General features: G+C 46.7%; 1 protein-coding gene across 2 annotated transcripts in view; it reads right to left on the reverse strand.

Moving 5' to 3' along the window:
* The window catches only part of ZBTB40 (zinc finger and BTB domain containing 40), a 948,694-nt gene that overhangs the window by 439,395 nt on the left and 494,318 nt on the right, over positions 1 to 14,981 (reverse strand). For both annotated transcript variants that reach the window (XM_069610881.1, XM_069610880.1), the window contains exon 10: positions 7,021 to 7,227. In XM_069610881.1, the coding sequence (XP_069466982.1) occupies positions 7,021 to 7,227 (207 nt within the window). The remainder of the gene's footprint in view (positions 1 to 7,020; positions 7,228 to 14,981) is intronic.

Below are 14,981 nucleotides of genomic sequence, written 5' to 3' on the forward strand. Positions count from 1 at the left end.
CGCTGCACAGCGTAAGTTCGTCTGGTCTGAAAACGACATCGTCCCACTGTGAAGCGCGGTTTTCAACTGTGAGGAAAAAACTCAATGGGAGCTTCAGGTACGTATGCGCATAGGAAATTATCTTCACTCTGAATTCTGTAATGTTTGTTTTTTAACTAAGGTACCTTTGTATTGCAGGTCTTCGGAAGCTGAGATAAACCTCGGAATGTTGCTGCAGCTGCGAACAAAGGCTGATGACTGAAGAGGAACTGTGCTGGAAGAAAATTCTTCTACTGGAAGACTGCGGCAGCGGAAACTTCAGTCAGGTAATTCTTGTCTGTGGTCAGTAGGTATTCTGTGAGCTTTTCAAGTTATTAATATTCCTTTTATTTGGTTCCGTGTGTTCTGTGAGCAGAAGCACTGGTAGAGTTACACCGCTGTCAGCGGATCTAACGCAAAGCGTGCGTTACAGCAGAGGTGGGGCTTAAATAGCCCACAATGTCCAATGTCTAGTTCTCTGCTCAAACTTATCCATGACCCACAGGGCGGCCATTTTAGGGGTATTGGGATGCTATTAATCCCTATGAATTGTGAGAATGCCATGTGTGCCAAGCTGACACCCACCTAAAGCCTATTGATCCATACAAAGAATCCCGCCTGGCATGAACTCCTGCATCTAGACTAGGAACCCTGGATGTGATCATGACACTGATTTTCATAGTAGATGCAGTAATACTTTAACTGATGGCTTACAAAGCAATCAGGCTTAGTGGGAGGTATAGCTATTTAAACATGGTAAAGTAGGGCAAAGCAATAACTTTGATCTGGGACACCTGGGTAGATGGCCACAGCAGTAAATGCAGCAACCTTAGACCTGGCGCACCTGGATAGAGGGGAAATAAAACCTAAAGAGGGCACAACAGTCAATGCAATAACTCTTTGATTTGGATAGGGGTGCAACAGTGGATGCAGCAACCAATAACGCCATGCAATAACACTTTGAATCAAGACACCTGGGTAGGGGGCCACAGCAATGCTGCAGAAACCTTAGAACTGGGCCCCAGGAAAGAAGAAAGACCCAATGAGGGGGCTGAAGCATTCAATGGGATAATACTTTGAGATTCTGTGTTGCCAAGACCATTGGTCTAAATGGGAGATATGGCTGACTGCCACAATCTGTCTAAATGCGGGAATGCTGGCTAGCACTGTGTAAATGTGGGATATGGCTAACTTACTTAATCAGGCTAAATGTAAGGTATGGCTAACTTCCACAATCAGGCTAGATGTGAGGTGTGGCTATATTACACAATCGGGCTGAGTGGCAACACAGTTGACAACTCAACAGATTTATTTGGGGTAACAGTTGCTAAATAGAGATCGTAACATGCAGGCTACAAACTAATGGGTGGTGGGGGAAGATCAGATTAGAGAGGACAGCCATTTTAGTGGGGCGCATTGGTTGCTGTGCACCCTGTCCGCACTGTGTCACTGCTGGTGGACGGCTGCTTGCTTCCTGCTTCTCCTGCTGACACCTGCAGACACGGTCTGGAGCTGTTTCTTTGGGAGCTGCCCTTTGCCTCAGGGCCCTTAGCAGCAGGGGGCTGCCGGGCAGGGGACTGCACTGGATGGGTGGTTTAAGGAGCTGCCGGTCCCAATCAGAGGACGGGGGTGGGCTGGGAGGCGGGAGAAGGGGAAAGCAAACTAGGATGCGGCTCGGTGGATGCAGTCAGGGGGCTGTGTCCACCCAAGTTCAAAACAAATGCACAGGCCAAGATGGCTTCAGGGAAACACTCACCAGGGTAAGATGGCTACTCAAGGCGGCCGCAGATGGAAATGCTTGCCGGACCTCGGTCCTGGGAGTACTTTTACAACACAAAACGGAGGTGGCCAATCAGGGGACAGGGGCAGGCTGGGAGGCGGGAGATGGGGAAAGCAAACAAGGAAGCAGCTCGGTGGATGCAGCCAGGGGGCTGTGTGAACCAGAGTTCAAAACAAATGCACAGGCCAGGAAGGCTACAGAGAAACACTCACCAGGGGCAGATGGCTACTCAAGGCGGCCGCAGATGAAAATCCATGCCGGACCTCGGTCCTGGGAGTGCTTTTGCAACACAAGTGGAGCTGGCCAATCAGGGGACGGGGCAGGTTGGGAGGCGGGAGATGGGGAAAGGCCTTTTGCAGAAAGTGAGGTACGGAATTGGTGAACTGTTCGAACAGAATAACTATCAATTCTTCCAGGAATTGGTTATTGATCCAAAGGGATACAGTATTCTTAACACATTCATCCATTCTAAAGGGGTTCGTACAGGATTTAATGTAATGGCCCTTAATTTTCGCCAACAGAAATTACAAGTTTGACCCACTCTCTTCAATAGCCCTTCTTTTATGGATACAAAGGTGGCTCCCTGGGCAAAATGGAGTAGTTGGTAGGCGGTCTGTAGTTCACCCTTCAACAGGGGCCCCAAATAACACCTTTTTAGGTGTTTCTTTCTAACCTAACTGTTCGGCTAATAGTTTGAAAATCAATAAGAAGTTACCTAGATCTTCGCCTTATAGGTATGGTTGAAGTATCTCCTGTGGTAGGAGGGTCTGGCTTGCAACTCGACCAATGTCATCAAGTTTTCTTGAATCCTAGCTTCGGCCTGCATTTGATGGGCTGCCAACTGGCCTATGACAGCTGCTAGGTCGCCCATTTCTTCTGGTGCGGTAAGGGTTCCTTCAGTGTTTTTTTCTGAATCAGAAAAAAAAACAGGCATCAACCTCCTTCGGATAAAGTTTTGAAGTCATCTGATCTTTCTGAGTCTGATTGCACAGAAGGGAATGATTTAGGTAGGTTGGTCTCTAATCCTGATGGCCATGCAATTGATGGTAATTGGGTACCAAAAAAAAAAAGTTTGGGAGTGGGGTATTAGGGCACTAGGTCTAATGAAAATAAAGGCTGCTCAGATTTTCAATATTATTCGATCCTACTTTTGGATATTTTAATGAGAGAGGGGGAGGGTATCTAATAGTACTTGAGTTTTAAAAAATAGGTCTTGTTGACCAGTTTGGATATGTAGTTGAGGGATCAAAACATCTTTAAGAGAGGATATACAATTAGAGTTAGGGGTTCAACGATTCTATTTTCCCCTTCTGGTGGTATGACAATTATCAGCATGGATTCTCAATTTATATCAATTGGATCACATCCCACTCTTGACACCACATGTATGGTATGGAAGGCATGGTATCAACAGTAAGACAGACAAGTGACCACAGTTCAAGGGTGTTTATTGAAAACTCCTGTCTAACCCTAAATCTACAGATGGGGAGCAAGTTACGACCATCAAATAACAATGCAGTCCTAGTGGAGTCTCCTCAAAGTAAAAAGGCCTATACTAAATAACCTATTGCCAAACCTTACCGCTAAATACAAATAGTGTGGGGTAGTGTTCATGAAAAAGAAAGTGTTCACAAAATCATATGTCAGGATGTTCAGGCCGTTGGCCTCTCTTCCCCACATTTTCAGCACGGGACACGGCGGTTCACTCGAGCAAAGCACACACTCTGGCTTCTTCAGCACAATAATACAGTTCCGTTACGAACATCAGGGTCTACTGTACCCAAGTCTCTTTACCTCAAAGTCTCTTGATTCAGAGGGCTTGATGTACCAAAACAAAGTTCATTTTCGTGCAATTCACTCTGGATCTCCCTCAGCTGAGGTCAGATCCCCCTGGTTACAAGGTTCAGACAAAATTCTCGCTCAGGTGTCTCACAGTTCACCCTGGATCCCCCTGAGCTGGGCTCAGATCCTTCCTCTTACACAATTAGTCTCCCTCAGCCGGGATTGGGCCAGTTTCAATTTGCATTAAACTATCAAAGACTTTCGAATGTGCACAGGGTTTAGCTTGACCCGTTGCAGGACCACTTTAATCTTCAATTTCCCTTTTCACAGTTGCCAACCCGTTGGATATCTAACAGAGACCTTCCAATGAGCACCCACGTGGCGCCAGACCACTGTCTACAGTATCTTTCTTGGCTTGCAAAAGTTCAGTCACTCCTGTGGTTTTCTATTATATTCATGTCGCTCGTTACATACTGGGAAGTGTGATGGAAGTCAGATGTGCGTAATGATCAGTAATTGCCTGAAGTTGCCGGACCATTGTATCGGGACACGTCAGGTATATGGCTCGGATGTTAGTCTGTTTTCGTTCACTATGAGCGGTTTGTGAGAAAGTGTTTGTGTCAGGAAGGGGAGGGGACGGGGGTTGTCAAGTTCCTAACTATGCTACCAGGAGAAAAGGTGTAACAGGGAGGGGGATACTGCGTCTCACAAACCGGTGTCCCACTCCCCTAAAACCCCTCATCGAGGTGATCCTCGCGCACTGTTTCAACCCCAGGAACTGGATCCACCTAAATGACAGATCCCAGTGGACTAGTGGGTGAGACACCTTCAGGTTTCTCACAAACTCACTCATGTGTTTACTCTATCTTTTTGGGAACCTTTTGACCCTTTTTGGTTGCGTATACTTGGAGTCAGTCATGCTTTTCTACAAGTTTATGAAATCTGCAATTTATTATTGCAGCACACATCACTTTCTGTGCAGTGTTGCCGAGAGCCCCTTCAGCGTTTATTTTTTATTTGCCTTTATTTTCCTTGGGAGAACCCATGTTCACAAGGCTAGGGGGATAGTTTTTTTATCATACCTCACTTTTCTTTGTGAGATCAGTACACCCAACCTTATGTGGAGTGCTGAGGGGATACTTTGTAATGCTTTTCTCATTTAACTTTCTAGTTACAGTAACAAATCTGAGTGGTTTTTGACAGTGGATGATTTTCTAACAATTTTGTGAAACTTACCTTGCATGCTGTATTCACACCTGCGGTAAGGTACACTTTGTTTTTGTTTTTTTAGATGGCGCTTTAATCTAAAGCGCTTTACAATGAGTATTAATAATGTATGTGAATATGACCAATCGGAATTAGTACTCCGTTATCGACCTCAGAAGGATGAAAAGCTGAGTTGGGCTTGCCGGGATTTGGACCTGCGACCTGCAGATCCAACACAGATCACAGCAACAAGTGTTTAATCCACTGAACCATCTTACCAAAATGGTCCTGGTCTTCTTTGTTTGCCAACTCACAATGATTTGTCCTTTCTTGAGTCTTCTTCTGCAAACCAGGGTTGGGGAGGCAGAGCTTGTTCTTTAGTGTTCACCGTGGTCCCTTTCTGAAACCCACCCGAAGGTGCCAAATGTGTCTGGGAGGACAGGAAACTGGGAGGACACCAAAGGTCCTGGTCCTCCAGTGAGTCTGCTTGGATCCAGTTTAGACTGGGTGCCTGGCTGTCCCTTGGGGGCAGCCCCCACCCAAGTTTGAATGGAAGCATGTACAGTGAATGGCTGGGATCTGCTTGATGCTGAAGCCAGAGTCAACCAATGTAAGATCCATTCCAAAGAAGAATGATGTCTACAGCAACCTCCAAGTGCCCTTCAAGCCATCTAAGCGACTGCTGCTACTCGAGACTTCTTTCGCAAGGGAGAGGGAAGGTCCAGACCAAACAACTTCCTCCCTTAGATTAGTGGGACCAATAAGTCTGAAGAGCACATGCATTTTGGGCTAGCCCTGGGCGAGCTGCGACCCTCACCAGCTGCAAACTACCAACACACTGGGACCTGTGACCCTGGTGTAGTGCACAGTCTTCCAAAGATCGAATCCTCCTGAAACTTTGGTGGTCTCCTTCCGGACCTCCAGAGGGAAGATTACGCTAATTGATGTCCCTGCTTTTGAGTGCTTGACCAAGAGCGAGTTTTTTCTTTCTTAGTTTTTGTTTCTTATTGCCAAGTGTTTTTATTTTACTTACCTTGAATTGCTTCCAGCTTTTCTACAAGTGACCAGTATTACTATTTAGTAATTGTTGGTTGATGAATTGATCATTCTAAAAAGATTTACCATTGCATTGAGCATTGCTACAGCAGAGGTCCTACTGTACATATGTTTTTAATATTTCTACTTACCTGAATTGAAGAAGCGACTTTAACCATGCCTAGGGTATTGAACAAATAGACCTTATTTTTATATAACTACGGAAAAACGGAAACAAGGGAATCTAACCCATGACATAAAATGTATCACACGCATTCTTGAAAAAAATCATGGACTATGCCCTGTTTTGAAAAAGGCTGGAACCAGCCGAAACACGTGTCAGCTTGAGGGCATCAGAAAATAAAATTAAATCATGCTAACCAATTAGGTCTTTGGGCTAACCTTATTTGGCGCAGTCTTGAGAAGCCACTACTGTACACCTTGGGTTGTACCCAATAAAATCAGCTTGGGGAACTTACTTGAAAAATCCTCCTGTACGATTAGGAACGTGTAGCGTCTCATTTTAGGCATAGACGACTTAGACCTTGATGGCATTGAAGGGCAGGCCTTACCATAGGGCATGGAGTTGGTATCAGGGTTGTTGATTGGCACAAAAGGTCCTTGCCCGATGGTTAAGTGAAAATATATATATTTTTTAAAATAGAAAAGAAAAAGGGGTAGGATGCAGAAGAAGTAGCATGTTGCTGTGCATGCCCTTATGACTTGATTTATTCTATTTCATTTTTTAATATTATCTGAATGTTAAAGTGCACTCCACAGTAACAGACAACACATGATTGAGGAGATTGGGGGAGAAGGGAGGCCGATGGGTGCAGAACGTATGGATTATTCTTTTTTCTAAACCGAAGTGCTACCCAAGACATTTTAAAAATAATCCGGACAATAGAAACATAAAAGACTCAATTTCTGAAAACTATAGATGACAAGAAAATAATAATGCATGCTACATTTCTAATAGCTCCTCCTCTGCGATGCTCATACAATAATGAACATTTTACTGGGCTGCAGCACTATTAAAATCATGTACACAACCTAACTTTAAATACATCATAAATACTGCAATTCTCTGATGAGCATGCACTACAATGATTAACTATCATAGCACAGAGGCATTTTAATACAGTTAGGACTGTATTTTAACTGAGCACCGATATTTAGTTTTTTTTACACATGCTTACCTTCAGAGTGCTTCTTTTTAGTGTGGTAGGCTAGGGCAGCAGCCTGAGTAAAGGTCATCTGGCAGTGCTTACACATGTAAGGGCGCTCTCCTGTGTGGAGTCGCTGATGGTTTTTTAGCGTGGAGTTTGCAGCAAACTTGGCACCACACTCATTACAGGAGAAAGGTTTCTCATCAAAGTGTTCTGTCCGTTTATGGTACTGCATTCCTAGAGGAAGTTTGCAAAATGAACTGCAAATTATCATCAAATAAAACAAAAAGGAGGCACATTGTGAGGACTGTGGATTTAACACCCCACCCCCAGATAAATTGAAGGCCGCTAGCTGATGAAGAAATTACTTGCCGGTAATGTTTTTTCTAGGGATTCTTCTACCACAGATTCCTCATCTTGAAAGATCATCCATTCAGTGCCAGCTGCTTGGACAAGTTAGACAGGCGGTATAATACGGCTTCTCATGGTCTCTACGACCTCTGCATGCCTCGACTGTGCCACTTGTCAACTTCGGACATAACTGTCGTGGTACATGTATGTCACAAAGCTCCAATACCTCAGTTACCCACCTTTTCCCCCTTTGTGCTCAACAGCCAAGTGAAGAATTCCAAAATGCAGAATTAAAAAACGAGACACAAAACTATAAAATATACCAACACTCGTTTATTTGGCGATTAACAGGCATAAGAGACAATGTCAAAATAACCAGTGAATGTCTCTGCTTTATTTTTTCTCCACAAAGTGTTCACACATCTCCCCAAGTCTTACAGCAAAAAGAAGAGAAAGAAAAACACTATGAGCAGTGCAAGCCAGATCAGCTTTACCAGTAAGTAATTTCTCCATCAATGGATTACATTCGCCCACAAATTCCTCATCTTGATAGACTCCCAAAGCAATACAAATTCCAAGGAACATGATGAAAGCTTCGACCAATCTCACAAATCAGGCAGCTCTACCTCGGTCCAAATCCAGACAATGTTTGGAAAACATGTGGAGGGATGTCCATGTTGCAGCCGGACAGATCTATTTATCCGGCACTCCCCCACTGGAGCGTAGAGGAAGCCGCCACACTGCAAGTAGAGCGGGTCCCGATACCCAAGAGTTCTTCTCTCCCTGCTTTCTCGGAACATTCAGCAATGCACAAATGATCCAATGAGATAGGGTCTGTTTTATCACCAATTGTTCCATTGTGGATTGGGAATATGTCATGAACAGCCGATTGCCTCATGGAAAGTCAGCACTCCTCGCCACATAAAAACTCACTACCCTCTTGGGGTCGAGTCTATGGAACCCCTCTCCCTCCTTGGAAACCTGAAACCACCTTAGGTAAGAATTATGGTTGGACTTTCATTGAAACCTTCTCTGACTAATATCAGAAAAGGTGGCATACAAGAATGCACCTACAGGTGTGATGGCCACGAAAAAGTAGTCTTCAAAGTGAGCAGCCTAATAGAAGCAGAAGGCAAAGGCTCAAACAGAGCCACCCTTCAAAAATGTGGCAACCACCAGAATGGAGAAAAAGGATGCTTTTTCAAGGGACCTCTTAAACAAGGACAAGTTAGCCAAGAAGCCTTTGACTGTGTGAATTTGCAGACCAGAGAAAGCCAAAGATAAAAAATTCCATTACAGTGGATGCAGGGCATGAAATGTGGTCTGCCCTTAGTCTTCTACAACATGCCTCTAGCATCTCCACCTGCATGAAATATAGACCTTGAGGAAAGCCTGCGTGCAAACCAGCAGCACTTCTAATACCTCCTTAGTCAAATCCCAGTCCCAATATGTCAACCTGTCAAAAACTATGCATGCATATTGACAGACCCTAGGTTCGGGTGGTACACCCAACCTTCCGAATTGGACAGTCGTTCCGGCCTCAGAGGGAGCCAGCAAGGTGAGCAGACAGCCAAAGCCAGAAGATCCAGGTATAACGTTCTTCGACAATTCACGATATGGCCGGAATCGGAGGAAACGCATAGTGGAGGTTGAAGGCTCACTACACCAGAAATGCATCGCCCAATGCCTCACCCAGGGGTGCTATTTCCTCCAACAAAACTGTTTGAATTTTGCATTGCCCTTTGTGGCAAACAGATACACTGATGGGGTTGCCCACAGGGAGGAGATCCCCACAATGACCTCCAGGCATAGCTCCCATTCTTGGGAGGCTGTGCTCTGCCTGCTCACAGTGTCTGCCAACCTGTTCTCCGCCCTGCCAGATGGGCTACCCAGGCGAAGATCCTGTTCTTCAGAAGCTAGAATAACAGCCAGTGACTGAGCACCACCCTCCCCACTGTGTTGTCCATCAAAATCAAGATATTTTTGCCCTTAAGGGATGGTGCAAAAGAAGTTAGTGCTAACCTGATCACTTGCAACTACAGCAGGTGATATGCCAGTAATTTTCCACCGTGAACCAAAGACCAATCACTTGCAGATTCCTGCAGTGAGCGCACCAGCCCTTCAGGGACAAATTTGTGACAACGTGTGCCTCTAGCCAGAAGTGACAAAAGGCATCCCACGCCAGCATCATGCTCTCCCCGTCAGCCTACCAGGTGAGGTCGCTGGCCACAACACTCGATATCCAGAGGATATCCGTCATTTCACCAAAATACTGCAACCACTGACCCTTTAGAAGCCATTGAAGGGATCGCATCTACAGCCTGACCTCTGACACCAGAAAAATACAGGAGGAAGTGGGTCCTGTGCTTAAGACCCAAGCTACTCCTGATTGATGAGACCCAACAAGGCCAAAACATGTTTAAGGATGCTTGTGGTCACATGCAGAAGGGATGTGACCAAACAGTTGTGTCTAGACAGCCCCTTTTGGGGTGGGACCAAGCCTGATTTGCATATGGTCTTTCCCCTTTTGTAATGGCTTGGAAGGCAAAGAATGATGGTCTGGAGGGTTGCCCAGTGCAATGCCAGAGGTTAGGATTAATTCCAAACCTTTCAGACATCACCTTTCTTTTGCAAACGTTAGGAATCGCCATGTGAAAATCGGCATCCTGATGGTCCAGTGACACAAACCAGTGTTGGAGTTGCACATCCAGAGAACCTCCAACCTCAGAGTCCTATGCTTTCTCGGGCACCAGAATTTAGCAGGAGTACCAGACTGGTCCCCTCTCCTTTGCTCCAGAACACCCTTCAATAATAGAGCTTTCAGCTCTTTCTGGAGCTCCAGTTCTGGCTACAGAGGAAGGGATTGTGGTCTGTCCGGTGATCTTTTGAAGGACCCAGGTGTGGAGGGGATTTCCCTCCACCTGTCACAGTGCCCAGAGACTCTTCCTCCAACAGGGGAAACATGTGGGGAGAACTCAAAGTGGATTCGTGGACAACGCTTCCCCGGATGACGAAGCCGACGAAGATTGGCCCTTCAAGGCCTCTATGCCCCCACCGGGAGAAAGAACCTTCTCTGACCTTGCTTCGCCTGTGGAAGTGGACTCTTCCTTACGATAGGGGTAAAGCGCCTGTAGCATCTGGAGCCAAACGAAAAAGATTTTGGTGGGCTGCTGAAAACCGCCAGCCCAAACTACTATGCTGCGAGTTTCAACTACTTGACGCATTCCAATGACTGATCAGCTTTCTGTCTTAAGAGATGCTCTCCATCGAAAGGCCATATCTAGATGTTTGGCCTGTGCGTTCGGGGAGAACCCCAACCCTCTGAGGTATGACTCACTCTGGAGCATATCGACGTTCCCATCAACTAGCCGACACAATCTGTGTCATCTGGACCCCGCTTGGAGGGCTTGGCACGGCACTTCATTGCTGTTGTTGACAAGATTTACAAACTCATCTCTCACCTCCACTGCTGGAAGATAATCCGCCGACTCACATGGCATTAATGGACTTTAGCCCCATACTCCCCGACGTGAAGACTTTTTTCATGACGGCATCAGTCTTTTTCAACTCCCTGTACGTTGGAAGTTTGAGGTTGACGTCACCAACCTTGAGTTCACAGTGGCAGGCATGGACCACCAGTCCTTTGGGGGTCCGATGGGTTGTGAAAAACAGCAAATTGCCACTCGCAAGTTCATACTATTTTGTAAAGTTGGCATCAAGCACCAGCATCGAACATGGGCACTGCCATAAAGCAACGATCGGGTCCAATATGGCTGCTTTGAAAGGTAGGGCTCTCTCGGGGGTGCGATACCTTGTGCAAAATATGAATTAAGTTGTACGACTGTAGAGGCCTGGTGTCACGACTCGAGATACACGTAGACCAAGAATACCTCTGTCCCCAAGCACCAGTCAGATAGTGTATACTCGCTGATCAGTTATTAGGGCCACAGGTGACCGGAACAGGAAGCACCAGGATTACACGTGGCTGCAAGGGAAAGGCAGGTGATGTTATATATGCAGTGGCAAAACTCAGTGTACAAGCAAGGAATATAGAGATAGCATTATAGCACCTACCCCTGGGCTGACTGGTACATGTATACCAGCGGGGTGATGTATTGTTAGATATCCCTCTTACTTGGTGCTGGCCGGTCCCCCTTAGGATGGTGTAGCAGTGCGTGGAATGACAACTTTGGCTGGAGTCTCAAGGCACAGCAAGCGGGGTCGCCCGTAGGCAAAGTCCTATTCTTTGATGTTTAGTCGTACAGGCTTAACCTTTAGTCCTCCCTTGAAGCAGGTAATCACTCAGAACACGAAGCGGACACTATCAGCAATTGTTCGTAGCGGAGAGTGCAAGGTAACCAAATGGGTAGGCAGAAGTCAGTTATGGAAGTGCCGAGGTCCGTAGCTGAGTGAGCAAGACCGCGAGGCGTAGAAGTCCAACAAGGGTAATCCAAAAGAAGTCCAAAGTCTGTAAGCAAAGTTCCTGATAATTCCGGGAATCAAACAAGAGGAAACGCCCTTGCCGCAAACAACAGCTGAGAAGCGTTGGATGCGGCGAGAGGGCGTTGTTTATACTGTTGCCATGGAAGCACGCGGATGCGTTAGTGCTGACGCCCTATGCGAGCGGTGCCGCGTCATGAAGGAACACGCTCTGATTCTCCAAGGTAAACTCCAAAGCGGACCCAGTTGCCATGACAACCGCTTTTGAACGGATCGCAGAGCACACAAGTCCTGGTATGCCTGTTAACCAACGTGTTTGTCCTTGTTGGCGTGCCTAGGTTTAACGTGAAGATTAGGTGTGCATGGACATGTTCCTGATCTCGGTGTGCTGTGTGAATATGACTGAGGCCAGTAGGCTGAGAATGCGTGACACCTGGCAGGAGCACCAAGGACGAGAGCCACAACCACCCTTTCAACCATTTTCCTGTATTGGGCATTAGGGTGAGCATAAGGCAACGCCTGTTGCATCTCAACGTCGGGAGGAGGTGGTGTACAGCCCGCTTTTCTCATGCAATATCGCCTGCCAGTTCTAACAGGTCAGCCTGCTCTGTTAAGAAATCGGGTACATGGTGCAAATCTGCTTCTGCCATGGGCTCCATCCCGAAGGGGATAGGGTCTCCCTTCTTCATCAGAGATGGTTCTCAGATTCAAAGAACCCTAAATTTGACTCTGGCACGTTGCTTCAGTCCGGTATGGGTGGGGCAGACCTGCTGCAAGCTCTCGGCACTGATACCTCGAGGGTCGTCTGCGCTGCTTTCGAGTGAGTCATGGTCGAGGGCACAGGACTTAATGCCGGTGCAACTGGTGCTAATGATACCTGTGTTGTCGAGGCAGAAGCCGTACCCAGCAGGACCTTCTCAAAGAGTTGGGCCATCTGCTGTTTAAAATTTTTCCCACTCCTCCCTCAGGGCTTCCTCGGGTGGGAATGACTTATCCCTTTCCTCCAAACGAAGAGTCACAGTCGTGCCTATGCTTGCACTTCCTCTTTTGTGGGCGGATGTTAGGCAGAAACCTGTGCAGTTCCCTTAGGGAACACTGCAAAAGATTTAAGACTACAGGTGTTGGCAGTAAACCCACTTGGTAGCAGTCTGTACCACCCAGGTTTACCTGGTAGCTGTGGCTGAGCAGTCAGACTTCCCTCAAGAGAGTTAGGCAGTATGCAAAGTATACTCAATAGGCACTCAGATACAATAATACAAGCAAACACTGACCAGAGCTTTGGTATCAAAGTATATAATTATTTATTTAAGAACACACAGTTGAAACACTCCAGCACTCTTATTGTAAAATATTCTAAACACAGTTACTACTATGATATATACACCCCTTTTTCCCTATTAGAAAATCACAGTAAAACACCACTTATTTTCATGCAGAGGTGAGCGCTTAACTAGATTGCACTCTAATAAGTTTGTGAACAAGGGAGGGAAAAAGACAGAATAGGGGGAGGCACACCACTCTACGATTGCAGAACACTTAGCACGGCAGAGAGCGAAAAAGTCACTGGTGAGTCAAAGTCCAAAGGCTGGGCCCACTCTTAGAGGGAGCAGAGCACAAATGCGCCCAAGATCACACAGTTACACTAGGCTTAGAAAGTCTTGCAGAGGGTTCAGAAAAGCGTTGAGAGGTTTAGAAAAGTTTAGCCAAGGTGTCCCAGGCTAACCCAGGTTCGAAAGCCGGGGGCTAAATCTACCCCGTACAGTCGGTAGCAAGGGAAGCCAGGCGGGACACAGTACTTTAAGTGGGAAGGATCCTCCAGCGGTGGCAGTTGTTCCTGGTAGTGGGTGCAAGTTGCGTCGTCGTCCAGGGGAAGAGAAGATCTCGACTTGGAGGAAAGATGAAGGTCGTTGCACTACCAGGGCAGAAACCAGCCGCGGAGTTTTCCGGTTAAAGGTGGTACCTTTGTCTCGCGGTCGTGGTAAAACGTGGTATCCCAGTTGCCGGGGTGCTTGGCACGGGCAAGGCGGCCACGAGATACGTCGGGAAAGCGAAAAGACGGTGAAACTGGTTATCCCCACCAGTCAAAGGAAGAAGACTCTCCGGCGGGAGATCTCCTCTGTCGTTGGGAAAAGTGGTGAGGCAGTCCAGCAGGGCTCCAACGGTGGTGGTGTCGTGGCAGGTCGGCTCAGCTTCTCCCTTGTCGGATTCTTAGGTCCTGTGGCGACTTCTGAAGTTCCAGTCCCCAAAGCCCTGCTTTTATGCAGCAAACCCCCATTCACTCAGCCTAGCTGTTACTCAAACATGCTAACTGGTGAGCCGGCCGGCTCACCACTTGGGCCAATCAGGACGGAGTGCGACTTGAGTTGCCGAGGCAACTCAGTCCAGGGTGCCTAAATTCCCCTCCACCCCTCCTAAGTACCCCAGACAGAGTGGCACCACTTTGGAGGGCTTCTGTGGAGAAGCCCGCCAAAAAGTGGAACAAAGGGCTCGACTTGGGTTGGAGTCACAGAAGAGAACACAAACGCCATTTTAGAATCAAGTTTTGGAAAAAAATACCAACCGGAGAATTAATATTAATTAAATAAACCGGCGGTATGTACGAGGCTACCGTAAATAATTAAATAAAGATAGTAGCCTAAAACAATGGGAAATCCCATAGGAAAATATTCGCGGTTGAAAATAAAAAGTAGTATCCACTGTCACCAGCCAAAACTATCAGGGGAGACGGAGACGTGCCCCCTCGACTAACAGACCCTGGGGCAATCGAATTGCCCCAGCCAGTACGTCCACAATATGATGGTTTGTACTGGTTCTGTTCAGAATTTAAGACTAGTAAAGTCAATGGTGACTTTACATGCCCTGGGAGACAGTAGTCAGTCCCAGGGTATGGAGTCTATACTGGGGGGTCACTATGACACCCCTGTGTCACTGCACTGAGGGTGCTGTGTAACACACATCACAAAAACACATGAAGCCCTATGGAGTAAAAGACCCCATAGCCCATTAAACACTTCTAGATTCAAAGAAACACACTCAAATCATGCCCAAGAGTGAGGGTGAAAAGATTCTCACTCTTGGCAGGAGAAAACAAACCCCAAAAATCCAGCATAGCTGCTGGGGGACTCACTAGGTTAGGAAATTCAGCCTAAATAGAGAATTCTCCCTAACAGCGGAAGAGTGACGAGGTTCACTATAAGCGT

The sequence above is a fragment of the Ambystoma mexicanum genome, chromosome 8 (assembly GCF_040938575.1).
Source record: "Ambystoma mexicanum isolate Mex_15411 chromosome 8, UKY_AmexF1_1, whole genome shotgun sequence".
In the NCBI taxonomy this organism is placed as follows: Eukaryota; Metazoa; Chordata; class Amphibia; order Caudata; family Ambystomatidae; genus Ambystoma; species Ambystoma mexicanum.